The following is an 18,018-nucleotide window of genomic DNA, read 5'->3' as shown; positions in this document are numbered from 1 at the left end:
AAAACGAAGCGTACAACACAGGCTGAAAAGAGGAGCTGCAGCAATGTGCAGTCTGACAAAACTATGGTGTTTTTTGAAAATTAAACCATGTAAAACTGTTCTGGTGGAACCTCTAAATAAGATTATGAACTTTAAAATGAGTTATAATACCACCTCTTTAAAGCTTCACTCCTGAATCCTGCAGGTTGTTGTTGCTCAGGTCCAGCTCTCTCAGACTGGATGACGAGACCTGACAACAGAACTTTACAGCTTCCAACAGGTCACTTAGCCTGAAGAAAATATATTATGTATTAAGGAAATGTTAGATTTTTATTTTATATATTCCGTCTTCCTGGTTATATCTGCAGTTTAATGTAGATGATGAAACCTTCAAAGCTCCTGACATGGGTTCAGCTACAAGAGTTTTGTGGCAAAGTTCAAAGCAGACTTTTATCTTAGGAGTCGATTGGAAATCATGAAGGCAGCATCAAATAATAAATTTCAATACGTTCAGAGGCTTCTGTCAATCATATTGATACAAGTACAGACTTTAATCTGATCTAAATATGATTTACAGCATCTCTTCATCCAAATATACACTCTGTCGCAACAATCTGGGGCAAAGATAATGTGCAGTAGGGTGTCTGGATTGGCATTGTACCGAGGCAGGAAAAACGGAGATGTGGACCCAAATGCTAGATGCTGGAAACACTGGTGCAGTTTCTGATGTTTATTGTTTGTGTTTATCCAAATTCAAACAGGAATACTCAAGCTTACATAGAGTGAAGCAGTAGTCCATAGAAAGACAAGGAACACAAAACTAAACATAAATCTAAAACAGGATAGAATAATCCAGAATGGGGCAAGCAGGGTAAGACTCCAGTGTTTTACAAAGAGTAAAGAGGCTTTGGAGGGAATATATAATGTCATCATCACCAAAAATCTGTCAGAAAAGGTTAATGAGACTGTATTTTACTGTTTCCAACACAAAGACACAGAAGAATTAATCGGGCCAGTCTTAAGCCTGAAGGCAGGGTAGACCGGCTCACTGAATGTGGTGCAGAAGGTATGGAGGTGGGTCAGTTTATTACAGGAGATTCTGTAGAAAGACAGAGTGCCAGCAGGGTAGTCCAGGTACACTCCCACTCTGTTTGCAGCGGGGACATGGACGGATGCACTTTTGTTACTGTGCAGGCCAGAGTAACCACCATCAGAGCAACTCAGACTCCAGGACTGATCATTCCTGCCAAGACAGCAGTCGTCACCGTCTCCTTTCCTTCTGATTCCTCTGTAAGTCACTGCTACATAAACCTGCCCTGTATACTCAACCTCCCAGTAACAGCGACCAGTCAAACCATCAGTACACAGCAGCTGCTTCCAGTAGTCAAATCTCTCTGCATCATCAGGGTAGGGCTGCGTCTCTTTCCCCACTGTCACCTTTGTGTTGTGGTCCGACACTATGAGCTTCCTGTTTGCTGTGTTTGGGTCCAGTGTGAGTTCACAGGCATCTGATGGAGAGAACAGCAACAGCTCTTACAGGACAAATTAAGTTTTTAATAATTACTTATTTATTAAATTCACTTTGAATATGAATAGCATTGTTTAGATTTTGTTCAGTACAGGTATTGCTGAGTGGTAGAAGAAGCCGTGCAACTGACTAAGCCTGTGAGACCCTACACCAGACTGCAATCCTTCCTGTACAGACTAGAAGAAGATGGTGATGGAAAAGAAGGAGTGATGCAGTGCGACATGAAGCAGTACAGCCTTTTCTGTTGCTCTCAGAGGCCTGTACTGCGGAGCAACTTCAGCATACCCAGGATATCTTTATGTTACAGCCTGCTGAGGTAGACTGTTGGCCTTCCATCCCATTTTGTCAATCAAAATCAATTGAGTACTATTTCTTCAAATTATTTAAAAAACAGACACTTACATTTCTTCAGACCAGGCTTCATTGACTTTGATCCACCATGGTCCACCCTGATGCAAAAACAAAGAAAACTGTTAAGAGCGTCTGGAATATCCCGAGCTCCAAACTCTGTTTCGGGGAAAATATGTTACTGTTGAACCTTTTAAGTGTAACTTTTAAAACTGTGATCACCACAAACAAAATTAAAGAATTTAAGTTCTGCAGTATCTCAAAAGCTGGTTAATAAGACTAATAAAGCTTTCTGCATGGCTAGATACCACTAAACGCAAGTGGGAAAATGCTTTGTTTTGTAATGAGCTTTTTAAAAATATATTTATTTATTATTATAAATATTTATCTGTCCATACTTGAGAGTTTCCAATTTCCAGCTTGGATCCTCCAGTCCTGCAGAAAGCAGCCTCACTCCAGAGTCTCCTGGGTGATTGTAGCTCAGGTCCAGCTCTCTCAGATGGGAGGGGTTGGATTTCAGAGCAGAGGCCAGAGAAGCACAGCCTTTCTTTGAGATCAGACAGCCAGACAGCCTACACACACACACACACACACTTATTTTTTTAAAAATCAAGTCATTAGAATCATTTATTTATATAGATTCACTGTTCACTCTCTTGCTCTCCCACCTTGGATTATTATTAGAACGTGGTTTGGCATCGCCTTGCTGAAATAAGCAAGGGCAACCCTGAGAAACATATTGTTTAATAACAGTGATGAAATGTGTTTACAGACAATGGTTTTTGGAAGTGTTCATTTTCCCATGCAATTATGTCCACTACAGATTTGTGTCTGTTTTTAATGATGTAGTGCAGTCTGAGGGCCCAAAGGTCACGGCCATCCAGTACTGTTTTCGACCTTGTCCCTTGCTTACAGAGGTTTCTTCTGATTGTCTAAATCTTTTAATGATATTACAGTATCTTACTAAAGTGAGTACACCCCTCACATTTTTGTAAATATTAGATTATATCTTTTCATGTGACACTTTGCTACAATGCAAAGTAATGAGCGTACAGCTTGTATAACACAGCTGTTACCTTCCCAGCTTTCTGCCCCAAACCGTAGTTGAGAACAGACTGGCGTGCATTGATTAACTTAGCCTGGCTCGTAGCTAGTAACTAGCCTTAGCGGTCCGGGCCACTCTGCCGGTCAGAATAGAGGAATAAGACGTTGTTATGGCGTTCCTCAGCAACTTTATTTCTCCTCTGCAGCAGTAATTCACACATTACATGGCTCATTAACACCAGAGCTTGATTTAAACAGTTTCACTCACTAGCTGAAGAGTTACTACTTCCTTCAGCTACGTTAGTAGATCGTTTTATAACACCATGGCTTAAAGGGGCAGGATGGGTGACCGTGTAAATTTGATGTCCCCTCAAAATAACACATCACACAGACATTAATGTCTAGACCGCTGGCAACAAAAGTGAGGGGATCCTGCTCTGCTTCAGTATGTCACAGTACATGTTGGCATTCATGGTTCCCTCAATGAACTGTAGCTCCGCAGTGCCGGCAGCACTCATGCAGCCCCAGACCAGAACACTCCCACCACCATGCTTGACTGTAGGCAAGACACACTTTGTCTTTGTACTTCTCACCTGGTTGTTGCCACACATGCTTGACACCATCTGAACCAAATAAGTTTATCTTGGTCTCATCAGACCACAGGACATGGTTCCAGTAATCCTAGTCCTTGGTCTGCTTGTCTTCAGCAAACTGTTTGCGGGCTTTCTTGTGCATCATCTTTGGAAGAAGCTTCCTTCTGGGATGACAGCCATGCAGAACAATTTGATGCAGTGTGTGGCGTATGGTCTGATCACTGACAGGCTGACCCCCCCACCCCTTCAGCCTCAACTTATTTTGAGGGGGACAGCAAATATACACTGTAATACAAGCTGTACACTCACTACTTTACATTGTAGCAAAGTGTCATTTCTTCAGTGTTGTCACATGAAAAGATATAATCAAATATTCACAAAAATGTGAGGGGTGTACTCACTTTTGAGAGATACTGTAGTGTAGACAATGAAATAACTAGAGTGGTGAACTCCTCCCCATCTTTACTTCAGAAAGACTCCTTTGTTACCACTTGCTCACTTTCAACATTTGATAAGTCTCTTTGCTATTTTCAGTTTAATATGGGCGTTCAATGTTTTGCACATCATCATATTTTGTTTTGATTTACATTTTCCACAGTGTGCCAACTTTTTTGGAAATGATGTTGTAACAGTAGTAAATAGTAGGGGTGGGGGATACATGTATTAGTAGATGCACTGTGACGTGGACAATTCTGAATCAATTCACAAACATGAAAAATCTATTTTCTAAATGTTCATTGATAAAGGAATGTTGATGGAACTGGATATATATCTTTAAGTTTTTCCCAACAACAATCTCCTCCTAAGCATGGATTTAAATCAGGGGTCGGCAAATAAGTTTGGCATTGGGCCAAATTCTTTTCAAGCCATTATATGGCGGCCCATAACAAAGTCAAATTATTTCAAATCATGTGCACTTTTAGCTCAGTCAGTACTGTGTGGTACTCGATCGATCGATTCCAGCTTACTGTGGATATTTTTGGACACTTTTGCACATGCTCACAATAAAGTGCGCGTTCTGGCATTTGATCTGCATTCATGAACCTATGGACACGTATTTTCATTTCCCTGAGAAAATTCAGGGGAATCCAATCACACGTTTACAGACAGCTTTTTAGAGGTGTGTCAAGCAAGCCTGAGACTCTTTCGAATGTCCTTCGGAACTCTTCAAACTAAAAGCTCTCAATAAACTCGACATAAAGCATTGCTGCAAAAGACGTTCTCGCACTTTTATTTTAGAGGCACAATCTCTTAAGAGGAAGCGATTGTGTGAGTAACTGTAGCTGTGATGATTGATATCTATTTCAGCACCAGCCGTTTTTTTTTTTTTCTGCTATCAAAGCAATCTGGCCAGTTCTGGCCCGCGGGCCGCCTATTGCCGACCACTGATTTAAATGGTCATCGTCTGAACAAACTGATGAATCCTGACCTGAGAGTCTTTAGTCTACAGTGTGGACTCTCCAGTCCAGTGCAGAGCAGCTTCACTCCTGAATCCTGCAGGTCGTTGTCACTCAGGTCCAGCTCTCTCAGACTGGAGGACGGGGAGCTGAGAACTGAGGACAGAACTTCACAGCTTCTCTCTGATAGATTACAGCAACACAGCCTGAAGAAAAAAATTGCAGCAAAAAGGAGACAGTAAGATTTTTTTCAATATTAATGGATTAAATTTATGTGGTTATTGTTTACCCTACAGGGCTTTAGTGGAGACTTTGACCACTGGCAGCAGCCTCAGAAGAACCTCCTCTGAAGCAGGGTATTTCCTCAGGTCAAACACGTCCAGATTGTTTCCAGATGACAATAAGATGAAGACCAGAGCTGACCACTGAGCAGGAGAAAGTTTATCTGTGGACAGACTTCCTGAATTTAGTTGTTGTTGGATCTGCTCCACTAGAGAACGATCATTCAGTTCATTCAGGCAGTGGAACAGATTGATGCTTTTCTCTGAAGACAGATTCTCACTGATCTTCTTCTTGATATACTGGACTGTTCCCTGGTCGGTCTGTGAGCTGCTTCCTGTCTGTGTGACCAGTCCTTGTAAGAGAGTCTGATTGGCCTGCAGTGAAAGACCCACGAGGAAGCGGAGGAACAGGTCCAGGTGTCCATTTGGACTCTGTAAGGTCTTGTCTACTGCGCTCTGGTAGAAGAATTCAGATTTGTTTCTGAACAATTTAGACCAAAAGGAAGCTGATTGTTCTTCTGACAGCAGATTGACTCCAGAGTTGCTGAAGGTCAGATGTACATGAAGAGCAGCCAGAAACTCCTGAACGCTCAGATGGACGAAGCAGAACACCCTGTCCTGGTACAGTCCACTCTCTTCTTTAAAGATCTGTGTGAACACTCCTGAGTACACTGAGGCTGCTCTGATATCGATGCCACACTCTGTCAGGTCTGATTCATAGAAGATCAGGTTGCCTTTCTGCAGCTGCTCAAAGGCCAGTTTTCCCAGAGACTCAATCATTTTCCTGCCCTCTGGAGTCCAGTGTGGATCTGTCTCAGCTCCTCCATCGTACTTGATGTTCTTCACTTTGGACTGAACCACCAGGAAGTGGATGTACATCTCAGTCAGGGTCTTGGGCAGATCTCCTCCGTCTCTGGTCTTCAACACGTCCTCCAGAACTGTAGCAGTGATCCAGCAGAAGACTGGGATGTGGCACATGATGTGGAGGCTTCGTGATGTCTTGATGTGGGAGATGATTCTGCCGGCCTGCTCCTCATCCATGTATCTCTTCCTGAAGTACTCCTCCTTCTGTGGGTCAGTGAACCCTCTGACCTCTGTCACCATGTCAACACACTCAAGAGGGATCTGATTGGCTGCTGCAGGTCGTGTGGTTATCCAGATGCGAGCAGAGGGAAGCAGGTTCCCCCTGATGAGGTTTGTCAGCAGCACATCCACTGAGGTGGACTCTTTAACATCAGTCAGGATGCCGTTGTTGTGGAAGTCCAGAGGAAGTCGACACTCATCCAGACCGTCAAAGATGAATAAAACCCGAAACTCTTCAAACCTGCAGATTCCTGATTCTTTGGTGTCAGCAAAAAAGTGTTGAACAAGTTCCACCAAACTGAACTTCTTCTCTTTCAGCACATTGAGCTCTCTGAAAGTGAATGGGAATGTGAACTGTATGTCCTGGTGGGCTTTGTCTTCAGCCCAGTCCAGAGTGAACTTCTGTGTTAAGACTGTTTTACCGATGCCAGCCACTCCCTTTGTCATCACTGTTCTGAGTGGTTTATCTCCAGGTGAGGCCTTAAAGATGTCTTCACATGTGATTGCTGTTTCTGGTCTGTCTGGTTTCCTGGATGCTGTTTCAATCTGTCTGACCTCATGTTCTTCATTGACCTCTGCAGTCTCTCCCTCTGTGATGTAGAGCTCTGTGTAGATCTGATTCAGAAGGGTTGGTTTTCCTGTTTTAGCAGTCCCCTCAAACACACACTGAAACTTCTTCTTCAGGTTTGATTTGAGTTTGCAGCAGCACACTGGAGCAAGAATTCCTACAAGGAAAAATGACAAATATTGTATTGGATTACATTACATCGTACAGGTCTATTTTAAGATTCTGATACAATGATGATGCAATATAGAGCTGTCATGAGATTAAGCACTGTAGAGGACTGTCGGCCTCCGCTCACACCTCGCTGACCTGCATTGTTAGATCAGGAGGTGGGAAATAAATTGACTCTCAGTTGGCAAAAACAAGTAAACACATATCTCCTTCTATGATAATGCTCTGCTGGCTTTTAAGTGTAGCCAGGGGTACAGAGTTCTATAGTATTATGTGGGGCATAATGTTTTGTAGTTGCTGGTGGGATTACTGCAGTAATAGCATTCCCCTTTCTTCGACAAAATGTATACAAGCAAAATCACATTATACTGGTGTATACTGACTGTGTAAAACCCCTTTTTGACCAAATGTACCGGGGACTTTTAAGTCCCCAGATCTCTTTTCAAGGTACTAAAAGGTTCCTTCAGCCCACTGTTGTGTGCATTTCCACCGTGGTCTTTGGTCGAAAACGCAGCTTAAATAAACAATAGCTACGTTTCGACCAAAGGAACTAAACCCCAGAACTAGGAACCTTTGGAGGAACTCACTGTTTTTCCACTGGAGGGACCAGGGTCTAAATGTAGTTCTTGGGTCTTCATTTAACCCCCTAAAAAGTCCCCGCTCGGGGGGTAGTACTTTCCGAAAGTACCGGTACTTTGGGGGGGTGGGGCTTGCCTTGAAGTGAATTTCTGAATGCGCGAGTAGAGGTTACTGGCTTTAACTGGAGAATGTCGGGTGTTTGTCTGCTACTGCTCCTCTCTTTCCCACTGTTGTTTGCAAACCAATAAATCACAATCAACAGTCAAATAGCCACACATATCTGGCCGATGTCCGCCTGAGATGTACATCGGCATTAAATGTATTGAAAATAGCAGCCAGCGTACGCTGTGTGTTTACAGCGAACAGCTGATGGAGTTATGCTAAATACTGGGTCCAGAGTTGTTGTTTTAAGTTTTTCCACAGAGCTGAAGTCGGTCTCCTCTCCAAAACAAGCGGAAAAGCTGAATACAGCAGGTAATAAAGCTCGTTAAACATCCCGTTCCTCCAACGCTCAGGCGACGCATGCTGCAGCTGATCTGCAGCTCTTGTCGCAAATGTTTTAATAACCTTCCTGTGATCTGTGATCGCGATTTTATTTTTGTGTTGCTTTCTCTGTGCTGGAGTTATTTTAAGAACTTGATAGTTTTATCCAGTTTGTTATCCACACAAGTCTCGCCGATGCTCGGAAACAACAGCCAGCTGCAGCGGTGTGTTTACAGCGAACAGCTGATGGAGTAACGCTAAATCCTGGGTCCAAAAATTGTTGTTTTAAGTTTTCATCAGTCAGGAAGTTTCTACAATGCACTGTAACTTTTACTGGCCTGTTTTACCCATTTAATGTGTGTATTTTTATTTTATTTTATGTAAAGCACTTTGAATTACCTTGTTGTTGAAATGTGCTATTATATGCTAAGTCAGTCTCCTCTCTGAAACAAGCAGAACAGCCGATTACAGCAGGTAATTAAACATCCCGTTCCTCCGACGCAGGAAGACACAGACGTGATGCTGCAGCTGGTCTGCTGCTTGTTGGCTGGAAATGTTTTAATAACCTTCCAAACTGTTGCAATTTTATTTTTGTGTTGCTTTCTCTGTGGAGTTATTGTAAGAACTTTATGGCTTCATCCAGTTTTTTTTACTAATAAATTTGTAACAAACTTTATCGTGTGTCACTTCATTATAGCTCCTACACAAAAAAGCTGCTTTAATGGTCACACAACTTGTAGTTATTCATTATATTCCATCAAATCTGAGGTTCATTTATCAACTACACTTCATTCAAATCTGCGGGGTGGCTTCGTCCAGTAATATACTGTCTGTGGGAAATACTGAGGGGAGATCCACGTATGTATCACACTGCACATTAGAAGACAGTAAGTTACTGATTTGTTTATATATAATATTAATTCTGAGTTCCTGCACAAAGTGTTGGCCAAACTATATTTTGTGTATGGATGTATTTTATGTTTTCTGGTGAATTTAAATATTTTACTTTGAGTTTATGACATTGTACATTGTGTGGTTAAATAAATGTATTTATTTATATATGTATACTTTTTTTATTTAGAAAAGGCCAATACTGTTGTCTAGATTCTAGATTGCAGAGTCAAGAGTTTAATGTCTGGATTGTAGATTCAAGTGTTTAAGGTCTAGAGTTCCTGTTACTTACTTACTGAAGTTTAACAAAGTGAGTGTAAACAATTTTATGGCAGCTGTTTACATACTGTGATATGGTTAAGGGGTAATATAGTGTACTGTTAAATCAAATAGTTGAGATCAGCTGAGTAATTCAAGTAATTCTTATGTTTTGTATAACCTCCAGCTGCCTTATATCCTCAAAATCACATTATTGATGCTGTTCTCATTTGAGTCCAGTCAGAGAATAAAAACCCACAAAATGTTATTATGTGTTTGGCCGGATCATTCCTGGCTGGGCCACATAAGTAACAGTCAGGTGTGGTTTTATATCACTGGCAGGGTTAGCATATTTACACAAAGACAAAAGGGGGGCAGTGGCTCAGAAGGTAGAGCGGGCTATCCATTATTCAGAAGGTTGGTGGTAATGCTCATCACATTGTCTATGATAAAATCTGTGGAATCTTTACTTGCGCAAACATGGGCTCTTAATGTAACCCCTCCAACCCTCCATTTAAATGATAATGTGCGAAGCCAAGATGACTTTATAGATCTGATGCAGATGTTTCACAGCATATTTACAGCAGACTTTAGAACTGTAAATCTACAATTTTAAATATAACTTTCTCTGCAGCATCTATTGAAAGCTTCTTACTGTTCTGCAGAGAGTCAGCCAGCTCCTCCTGCTTCATTCTCCTCATGAACTGCAGTGTGATCTTCAGAAATGCCTCTCTGCTGCTGCTACTCCTCTGCTCTTCCTCTTCACCATCAACCACCTCCTCGTCCTCACCTTGGCTCTCTGAGCATCCTGAGCAATCTCGACTCAGAACCTTCTGGAACTTCTTAAGCTCGTTTTTCACATAATTAACAATGCTCTCCTCAAGACCCTGAAATAAAACAATATTCAATTACTTTCAGATTTTATAAACTTAACTCTCATTATAAACTTGCACAACAACCATCAGCTCCATCTGTCAAAGATCATAACCCTGCATTTAATACTCCAACATGTTGAAAACATTTCCTAGTTTTCTGCCTTACTGAAAGCTATTTCTCATTCAGTCAATACCCTCGAGACCATTCTAAAGAATCTCTCTCAAAATGCTGTCAACGTCAATGACTATTACAGGCCTAGAGCTACAAAAGGCCCTGTGCAATGGACACATGTTAAGCCTAACAGAACCGCAGTTTTAATGTGTTGTTAAGAGGTTCCGGTCATTTCACATATTTCTGTGTGATCAAGTTGTGCAATGTTTTTAAAAGGTATTTCTTTTCTTTGTGGCTGATTCCTAGTTACTAGTTAAAGGTTGGCTTGTACAGTTACACACCATAAATATGGAGTCCACGTTTGTTTGACTGCTAGTGGAAACTTCTGATATCTCCTGGGGAACTCTGTGGAGAAAACATAACGCATTAGTGGTAAGTAATTTTATGTCTAACTTAACGCTCAACAATACATACACATCATATAAGAAGCCAATGGTTTGACAAGAAATGGGATGGTATGTACATATTGGAAGGACATTGAAGAGTTAAATGTGCAGACTAAGTCTCATATCTGAGCGATTAACTGAGGTTTATAAAAGGACAACAGTACAAAAAAACTGTGGCTGTATTGGTAACTCCGAATGTGTGGAGTTCAATGATGTCATTGAAGTTGGTGATGGAAGAGAAGTTACAAGACTTAGCAAACCAAATTTGGGACAAAAGGTCTTTAAAGTCTTACAGCCAGTTCATATTTACACTGTAGTGAAAAGTATTAGGACAGAAATACTGTTTGTTTGTTTTTTGGTTCCAGCATGTTGACAATGAACATGAGATTCAAATGCTGACATTTGGCTTTAAGGGTGTTTGTGTATGGTGTATGTTGTGATTCTGTGTTAGGACATTATTAATTGGCAGACATTATAAATAAAAAATAATGGAAAGAGGTGTAGAGAGAGCCTGGCCTTAAAGTGTCTGAGATCTATCTGGTACATTTGTGGAAGATGATGAACAAGAATAAAGAAACATTATCTAAATAAAACTGAGTTACCAGGTGCATCACACTTGAGAGATTTTTACATATCAGTACAACAGATGGACGAGGTAGACCTGTGATTATTAAGTCTGGGCAGACAGATAAATAAACAGTGCAGTAATAAGTAGTGTTATGATATAAATTATAATGCTTCATAGAGAATTTATGCTTAAAAAGTTCTGTTGACTTACTTAGAAAATGAATCTTGCTGTTTAAAAGCCATGGGGAAATCCATGGATTTGTCACTCTTCATGGACACACAGCTTGGTAAAGGAGAATCTGCTCTTTCCTGCTCAGCCCTGAAAGAAGTGGAACAATGACACATGACAGGAGAGAGTATATGGAAATCTATGAGTGTGAAGAAAGATGGCGTGTGTTACAAGTTACCACATACAGCATACTGAATTTGACGAAGGTCAGTCAGACCTTAGAAACCACTTCAAACCACTCTGTTAAAAAAATGCCAATGAAATCACATGCGCCTCAAGATGTATTTCACAAGAGTGCACTAATTCAACCTCTCAGAGACTGTAAGGTAGACAGTTCTCAACTCAAGGAGCAAAGACAAAAAAACATGATGATCTTAAGTATTCAGCCTTGACCTCTGAACATCCAAACATCCCTGGTCTGAGGACCTGAAGCTCCTCTCACCAACTATTCTAAGGGGGCTTTCACACCTACCTCATCTACCAAACAGATGGAATTTGGTCCGACCAAAAGAGGTAATCTTGGTCCGGATCAACCTGAACCATGGTTCCGTTTGTTTCTGGTGTGAAAGCATTTTTTGGAGGGTTCGGACTTGCCGTTTAAACCGGAAACAAATAAATGCATTGAAATAAGGACACAATTATAAATCTCCCGTGACAGCTCATCTTTTGATACAGACGGCCACTAGGCCTATAGTATCACACTGCCACCCATTTCTCAACGAGGACGTTTAATTGCGAATTTGAACTAGCCTTCAGTACAGTTGGTGCTGCAGGCAGTAGCTTAAAACCATAATAATAACAACAATGTAGTGGCAAATATGCATATGTACATTTTTTATTCAGTTATTCTTGTCAAAGCTCCCTGCTGAAAGGTTTAATAAACCAATCAATGTCAAGTACAGGGAGACGCAGCCAACGTAGATGATGACGACAGGACGCAGGTCTGTCATGTGAAGTCCTTCAGTGCGGTTGCCGAATTACAGTGTGAAACCAAAACTAAACTAACCAAATGTATCAAAACATGAACTTTGGTTTGGACCTTGGTGCGGACTTTCAGGTGTGAAAACCCCCTACGTAATAAGGGGCCTTCCCATGTAATGCCTTGAAAATGATCCTGAAGGTGATACAGCCAATGAAGAGAAGTAACATCTTGTTAGAGCCCAGCTAGTGCAGTCTAGATAAGACAGGTCATTACTCATCCAGCATCAATCAATCTATTTTTGGCATTTTAAGCTGTTAAGGCTGACAAAACTGTACTTTGTGATGCTGTTAGGACACTAATGATAAAGACTGGCAGAAATAAAAATAAAAAATAATAAAAGATGTAGAGAGAGCTTGGCCTTATAGTGTCTGAGATCTATCTGGTACATTTGAGGAAGATGATGAACAAGAAGACAGAAATGTTATCTAAAAAACAGTTACCAGATGAATCACACTGAAGAACATTTTTACACATCAGTACAACAGATGGACGAGGTAGACCTGTGATTATTAAGTCTGGGCAAACAGATAAATAAACAGTGCAGTAATAAGTAGTGTTATGATATAAATTATAATGCTTCATAGAGAATTTATGCTTAAAAAGTTCTGTTGACTTACTTAGAAAATGAATCTTGCTGTTTAAAAGCCATAGGGAAATCCATGGATTTGTCACTCTTCATGGACACACAGCTTGGTAAAGGAGAATCTGCTCTTTCCTGCTCAGCCCTGAAAGAAGTGCAGCAATGAAAAAAGACAGGTGGGAAGTATGTGGAGCTCAATGACTGAAGAAAATGGAAAGTGTTACAAGTTAACACATAACAAACCAAAGTGGATGAAGGTCAGTCAGACCTTGGAACGTATTCATGTTTTTAACTAGAAGCTAAACGCTTTGAATCCAAGAATCATCAAGATGGGAAAAAAGTAACATTCATTCCATACTCTCAACCGAGTACTCTGACTTTTCTGATTCATGACAGCGGACTGATTTTAGAGAGATCTTCATCCTACCTCTGTCGTTTGGTCTGGCTCTCATGTTCCTCAGACAAAGTGGTGTTGGAGGGCGGAACTCCTTCATCTTCTTCCTGAGGCTGACTCATTGTAAAATGTAAACCTTCACACAAACACAAACAACATGTTGTGTTAGCTGGACAGACACATAACAAGGTTTTAAATACAACTGTGATCAATCCTGTCAGTAAAATCCACCTGTAGTAGGTCCAGTTGGTGGGCAGTGAGCATAGTAATTATCAGAGTGGCTGTGGCTTAGATGTAGAGCAGGAGCAGAATATCAATGTTTGTTTAAGTGGGGTTTTTGATGTGACTTCAAAAGCAAGACAAAACGTGCAGCCCTGATCCCCTCAGAGAGGTCATTCCAAAATCTAGGAGCCCTGACTGCAAAGGCTCAGTCAACTTCATCATTCTCCACAAGAAACCTGCTCTCAACCCCGACATCATGTCCTACTTCCGACCCATCACCAATCTCCCCTTCCTATCAAAAAATCCAGCACATGTTGTCGCTGATCAAATTCAAACCCACCTCACCTCTAACAACCACTTCAAAACGCCAACACCACTGGCACCAGACTCTCCTGGCTCCGATCTTACCTCACTAACAAACAACAGTTCATCAACATTAATAAGTGCTCCTCCTCCACCGCTCCTTTGTCAGAAGGCATCCCCCAAGGTTGGATGCTTTGTCATCTCCTGTTCATCATCTACATCCTACCACTCAGAAATATCATACGTAGATATGGTCTCCACTTCCACTGCTACGCCCGACAACATCCAGATCTACATTTCCAGCAAATCCATCACGACAGTTACCTCTGCAACCCTGACCAACTGCCTCACCGACATACAAACCTGAATGCAAACCAACCTCCTACACCTCAATTACAATAAATCTGACGTGATCATCATCAGCCCCAAACCACCAACAACTTCAGCCTCTCCATCAACAACTCCACCTTGTCTCCATCCCCACACATCCGCAACTTTGGTGTCATCTTTGACAGCAACCTCACTTTTGAACACCACACCTTCTTCCACCTCAAAAACATTGCCCGTCTCCACCCATCACGCACCTTCTCAGCTGCCGAAACTATGATCCACACCTTCATTACATCCAGAATTGACTACTGCAATAGCATCCTCTATGGTGCCCTCTATAACCAGGCCCCTTCCTACCTCACAGACCTGCTCCACCACCACAATCCCCCCGTGACCTCCGCTTCTCCGACACTAAGCTCCTCTCCCCACCACTCTAAATTATCTCTGACTGTACCTGGGGTGACAGAGCATTCACCATTGCAGCCCCCTCACTCCGGAACTCCTTACCCAATCAAATCCGAGAATGTAGTGACCTGGACCCCCCTCTTTAGACTAGCTTTTAACCTCAAATAATGTTACACTTCACCTGCTGCTAAGTGTTTTTTTTATATTTATATGGTCTCCCCTATACTTGTATGTTTTTTGTATTTTATGTTTCTTACCTAATGTTCATGTATTTTCTATTTATGTATTTTATCTATTTTTAAATGCACATAACTACTGGTTTTATTGCAAAGTCTTTGAGTGTCCTGAAAATAATAAATAAAATGTATTATTATTATGAACCTTGTAATAACCAAATACAATTTATCCGAGGAGGTCAGGGAGCAGGAAGGGAAACATGGCTATAGGGCACTTAAAGATCTGAAAAATAACTTGGGGCTATGGCCTCTCAGAACTTTGTAAGTATTCAAAAATCTATTCTAAGAGCAACAGATAGCCATTGTAAGGAAGCTAGGATCAGTGTTGTGTTATCATGTTTCTTAGATCGACTCAAAATCCTGGCAGCAGAATTTTGGATGAGCAGGAGATGGTTTTCTTGCTGATGCCAGAGAGCAAGGAATTACAGTCATCTAAAGGCATTAAAACAGTTTCGCAAAGAGAGAAATTTGAGAGATTTGGAGTTTCTTTCCATGAAAAAAAAAAAGAACTGAAATCTCAAAACCAGTGAAACTGTGAAGCAAACTTTGGGACTACTGCAATACCATGGTGGAGTAGTAGAACCACATAATCACATGAATGTGAATCACATGAATGTGATTATGTGGTTCTACTACTCCACCATGGTATTGCAGTAGCATAGATATAGTGGAGCTAGTTTAGTTAGTTAACTAACCTTGACAATTACTTCTTCAAGAAAGCTAGTTGTATCATTCATTTGACGTGTCATTCGATGTTGATGAATTTGGTGCCCAAAAAGCATCCAGCATTAACAGGAACACACAAAAAATCACCACAAAACGTCACAGTGATGCTTTAGAAAGCCATAATTCCTAAAGAAATTAGGCCAACATTATTTGCAGAAGTTTTCAGATCAATTTTAGTCCATTTGTGCCTTTTATTAAAACAAACAATAAGAAACCTAACGCAAATGGTCCGTCTATTCTGAATTGCCGACTAAGAAAGGCTACAGATTGTTGTAAACTTAACAAAGGACGTTTCAGCTAGACTAAGCAGGTTAGCCTATATTAACACCGACTCGCTGTCAGTTACATGTTTGTTACATACCTTTTCTGTGTTCCTAAGTAATTTGCTTCAGAGATAGACGTTGCAAAAACCAGGAAATGAGTCTTTGGCAGCTGGATATGGGGAAAACCCGGAAGACGTTTGAACCGTTTGGGTTTTTTTGCTATAATTAACAAAGGCAGAAACCAGAAACGGGTCGTTTTTCCGTTTTTTCAATTTTGGGTCGAAACGAAAAAAAACAACATTCAGTCTGATTTTTCGTTTTTTTTTTTTTATCAAAACAAAATACGAATTTATTACTCAATATTTCCTTTCATTCGTGGGTTCGACTAAAAATATACGCTGAGATGACAGTTTATTAGTGAAAACTAATTAAATAATGCAATAAATCCGCCTTCATGATTAAGAGATTAACAGTTTATGAGAGGTAGCGATTCAACTGTATGATCAGTTTGGAGCATGTTTGTGATGAATTAAACAAAGGTATTTCTGTTATTTAGCATTACAGATTAAGGCTTATTTTAGTAAGTGCTGTGAACAGTAAAGTGTTGTCAATATTACAAAGATCGATGGCATCGAACAACAGCAAGCACACGAAAAGGATTTACAGAAAATGAGCAGCAGGTGTCGCCCTGCAGCTCCCTCAGCTGTGATCACCTGGAGCCACTTCAGAAAACAGAACTCCACTGAGTTCATCCTGCTGTGTTTAAAGACTGAAAATGGGGCTTTGCACCTTTGTAGCAAGTAGCCTCTACCCATCAGTACCGGTAGATGCAACCCAATAAGACTAAATCGCCCGTCGCTCACCACACCGGCTTCCACTGATCCTGAATGCCGCCTCCACGGAGTCACCGACCTCACGGCGCGAGGGGAAGTGGCCAGCGGCACCCCGCCGGTCACGTCCTGCAAGTCACGAAGTAGATCACACAGTAAGTCACACAGACTAATGCGAGCCCAAGGAAGGGTGAGTGGATGAGTCAGAAGTGAGACGTCACGTCGAGCCCCAGCCACTAATCGGCCCCAGCTGTGAGCTCCACCCCACGTCACACTCAGCGGGTGCAGGTACACACCTGCAAGAGAGAGAGAGAGACACCCACAGCAACGCGAACACAGCCCACAGACCTCACGGGTCGTAACACCCGTTTACTGAGATGTGTCAGTCTGAGCTGATGATAAATGATCTGCGCCTTGATTTGGAACCAGGTGCGATCAACAAGTTGCCAGGCTCCTGTTATTGAAGCTGTTCCAACATCAACTGTAAAATGTGATGGGATTAAATATCTCCTCCGCTGCGAGGAAGAAGTCACAGGGCCCAGTTTGAACGATCTAAGTGCGTGGCGTGTTTTGGGCGCAATATGCAAGATTCACAGCGATATACAAACTGTCTCATGAAGCCAGATGTTCCTCCGCAGCTCTGTGTTCATCAGTGAAGCAGACTGGAGTCTGTTAACAGACAGACAGACGCTGTCTCATCTATGAAACGTCTGGATCCTCATTGCGCTGCGTTATTAGAAACTATGGGGTCACATCTCTCTCCTGCAGTGGTTTAATTATTTTGTGTTTTATTGCGGAAGGAGTGTTTACTTTAATGATTTACTTTCATGATCAGAGAGGCTGCTGTCAGTCATTTAAAACGTTTCCATGTGCGCAAAGAAGTCGCTACAAATATCGTCTGGCATTCAAGAAGCAAAAAAATATATATATATATTATAAACTTGACATAACAGGACAGAGGAAACTCTCCAGAAGGCAGAGCATTCAACTTTTAGCTTCTGAAATAATTGAGACGCTCTGAGGGGCTCAGGATCTGGGACGCTGCTTTACTCCAGTTTCACTGGACTGTGTGCGAGAAGAACAGAGAACATCAGTTAACATTAGATCCTGACCGATCCTGTCACTTCTCGGGAGATTTTAATATTAAGTTGTTGCTGTGCTTCGTGCATAAATCGTGCCTCGTGCGTAAAGTGGAGTAAAAAACAAACAAATAATACTGTGCCGTTGACTTGCCGTTTGGTCAATGGTACAGTCGCTTTCTGTTGCTTCAAAATAGGAATGCGCCAACAATTTTCCTGAGTGACCACATCTTATTTTA

The 18,018-nt window shown here is 41.4% G+C and overlaps 1 protein-coding gene across 4 annotated transcripts; it reads right to left on the bottom strand.

Moving 5' to 3' along the window:
• Window positions 1-688: 688 nt before the first annotated feature.
• Window positions 689-16,884, bottom strand: LOC119896948 (protein NLRC3-like). 4 transcript variants are annotated; one of them, XM_038710396.1, is made up of 11 exons: window positions 16,734-16,884; window positions 13,419-13,521; window positions 13,029-13,136; window positions 11,412-11,519; window positions 10,529-10,592; window positions 9,856-10,087; window positions 5,184-6,978; window positions 4,922-5,095; window positions 2,254-2,427; window positions 1,910-1,956; window positions 689-1,487 (listed from the first exon to the last, which is right to left on the bottom strand). In XM_038710396.1, the coding sequence occupies exons 2-11, from the start codon at window positions 13,505-13,507 to the stop codon at window positions 952-954; spliced, it is 3,327 nt and encodes a 1,108-aa protein (XP_038566324.1). In that variant the 5' UTR covers window positions 13,508-13,521; window positions 16,734-16,884; the 3' UTR covers window positions 689-951. The 4 variants fall into 4 exon arrangements, with proteins under 4 accessions (XP_038566324.1, XP_038566323.1, XP_038566325.1 ...); XM_038710395.1 differs by lacking the exon at window positions 16,734-16,884 and adding an exon at window positions 15,969-16,201; XM_038710397.1 differs by lacking the exon at window positions 16,734-16,884 and adding an exon at window positions 13,617-15,391.
• Window positions 16,885-18,018: the final 1,134 nt, after the last annotated feature.

This window comes from Micropterus salmoides, unplaced genomic scaffold (genome assembly GCF_014851395.1).
Source record: "Micropterus salmoides isolate LMB-PRFRI ecotype aquatic unplaced genomic scaffold, ASM1485139v1 Ms_hic_scaffold_11, whole genome shotgun sequence".
Lineage (NCBI taxonomy): Eukaryota > Metazoa > Chordata > Actinopteri > Centrarchiformes > Centrarchidae > Micropterus > Micropterus salmoides.
Note: the sequence above shows the minus strand (reverse complement) of the source record. Positions and strands in the feature narration are given on the sequence as shown.

Excerpts from the sequence above, each read along its gene's own strand:
- LOC119896948 (XM_038710396.1), bottom strand. The coding sequence starts at position 13,507 with ATGAGTCAGCCTCAGGAAGAAGATGAAGGAGTTCCGCCCTCCAACACC. Across the intron at positions 10,593-11,411 it reads CAGCAAGATTCATTTTCTAA|AGTTCCCCAGGAGATATCAG; the intron begins GTAAGTCAACAG and ends TTTTCTCCACAG. Across the intron at positions 2,428-4,921 it reads TGTAGACTAAAGACTCTCAG|GCTGTCTGGCTGTCTGATCT; the intron begins GTCAGGATTCAT and ends GTGTGTGTGTAG.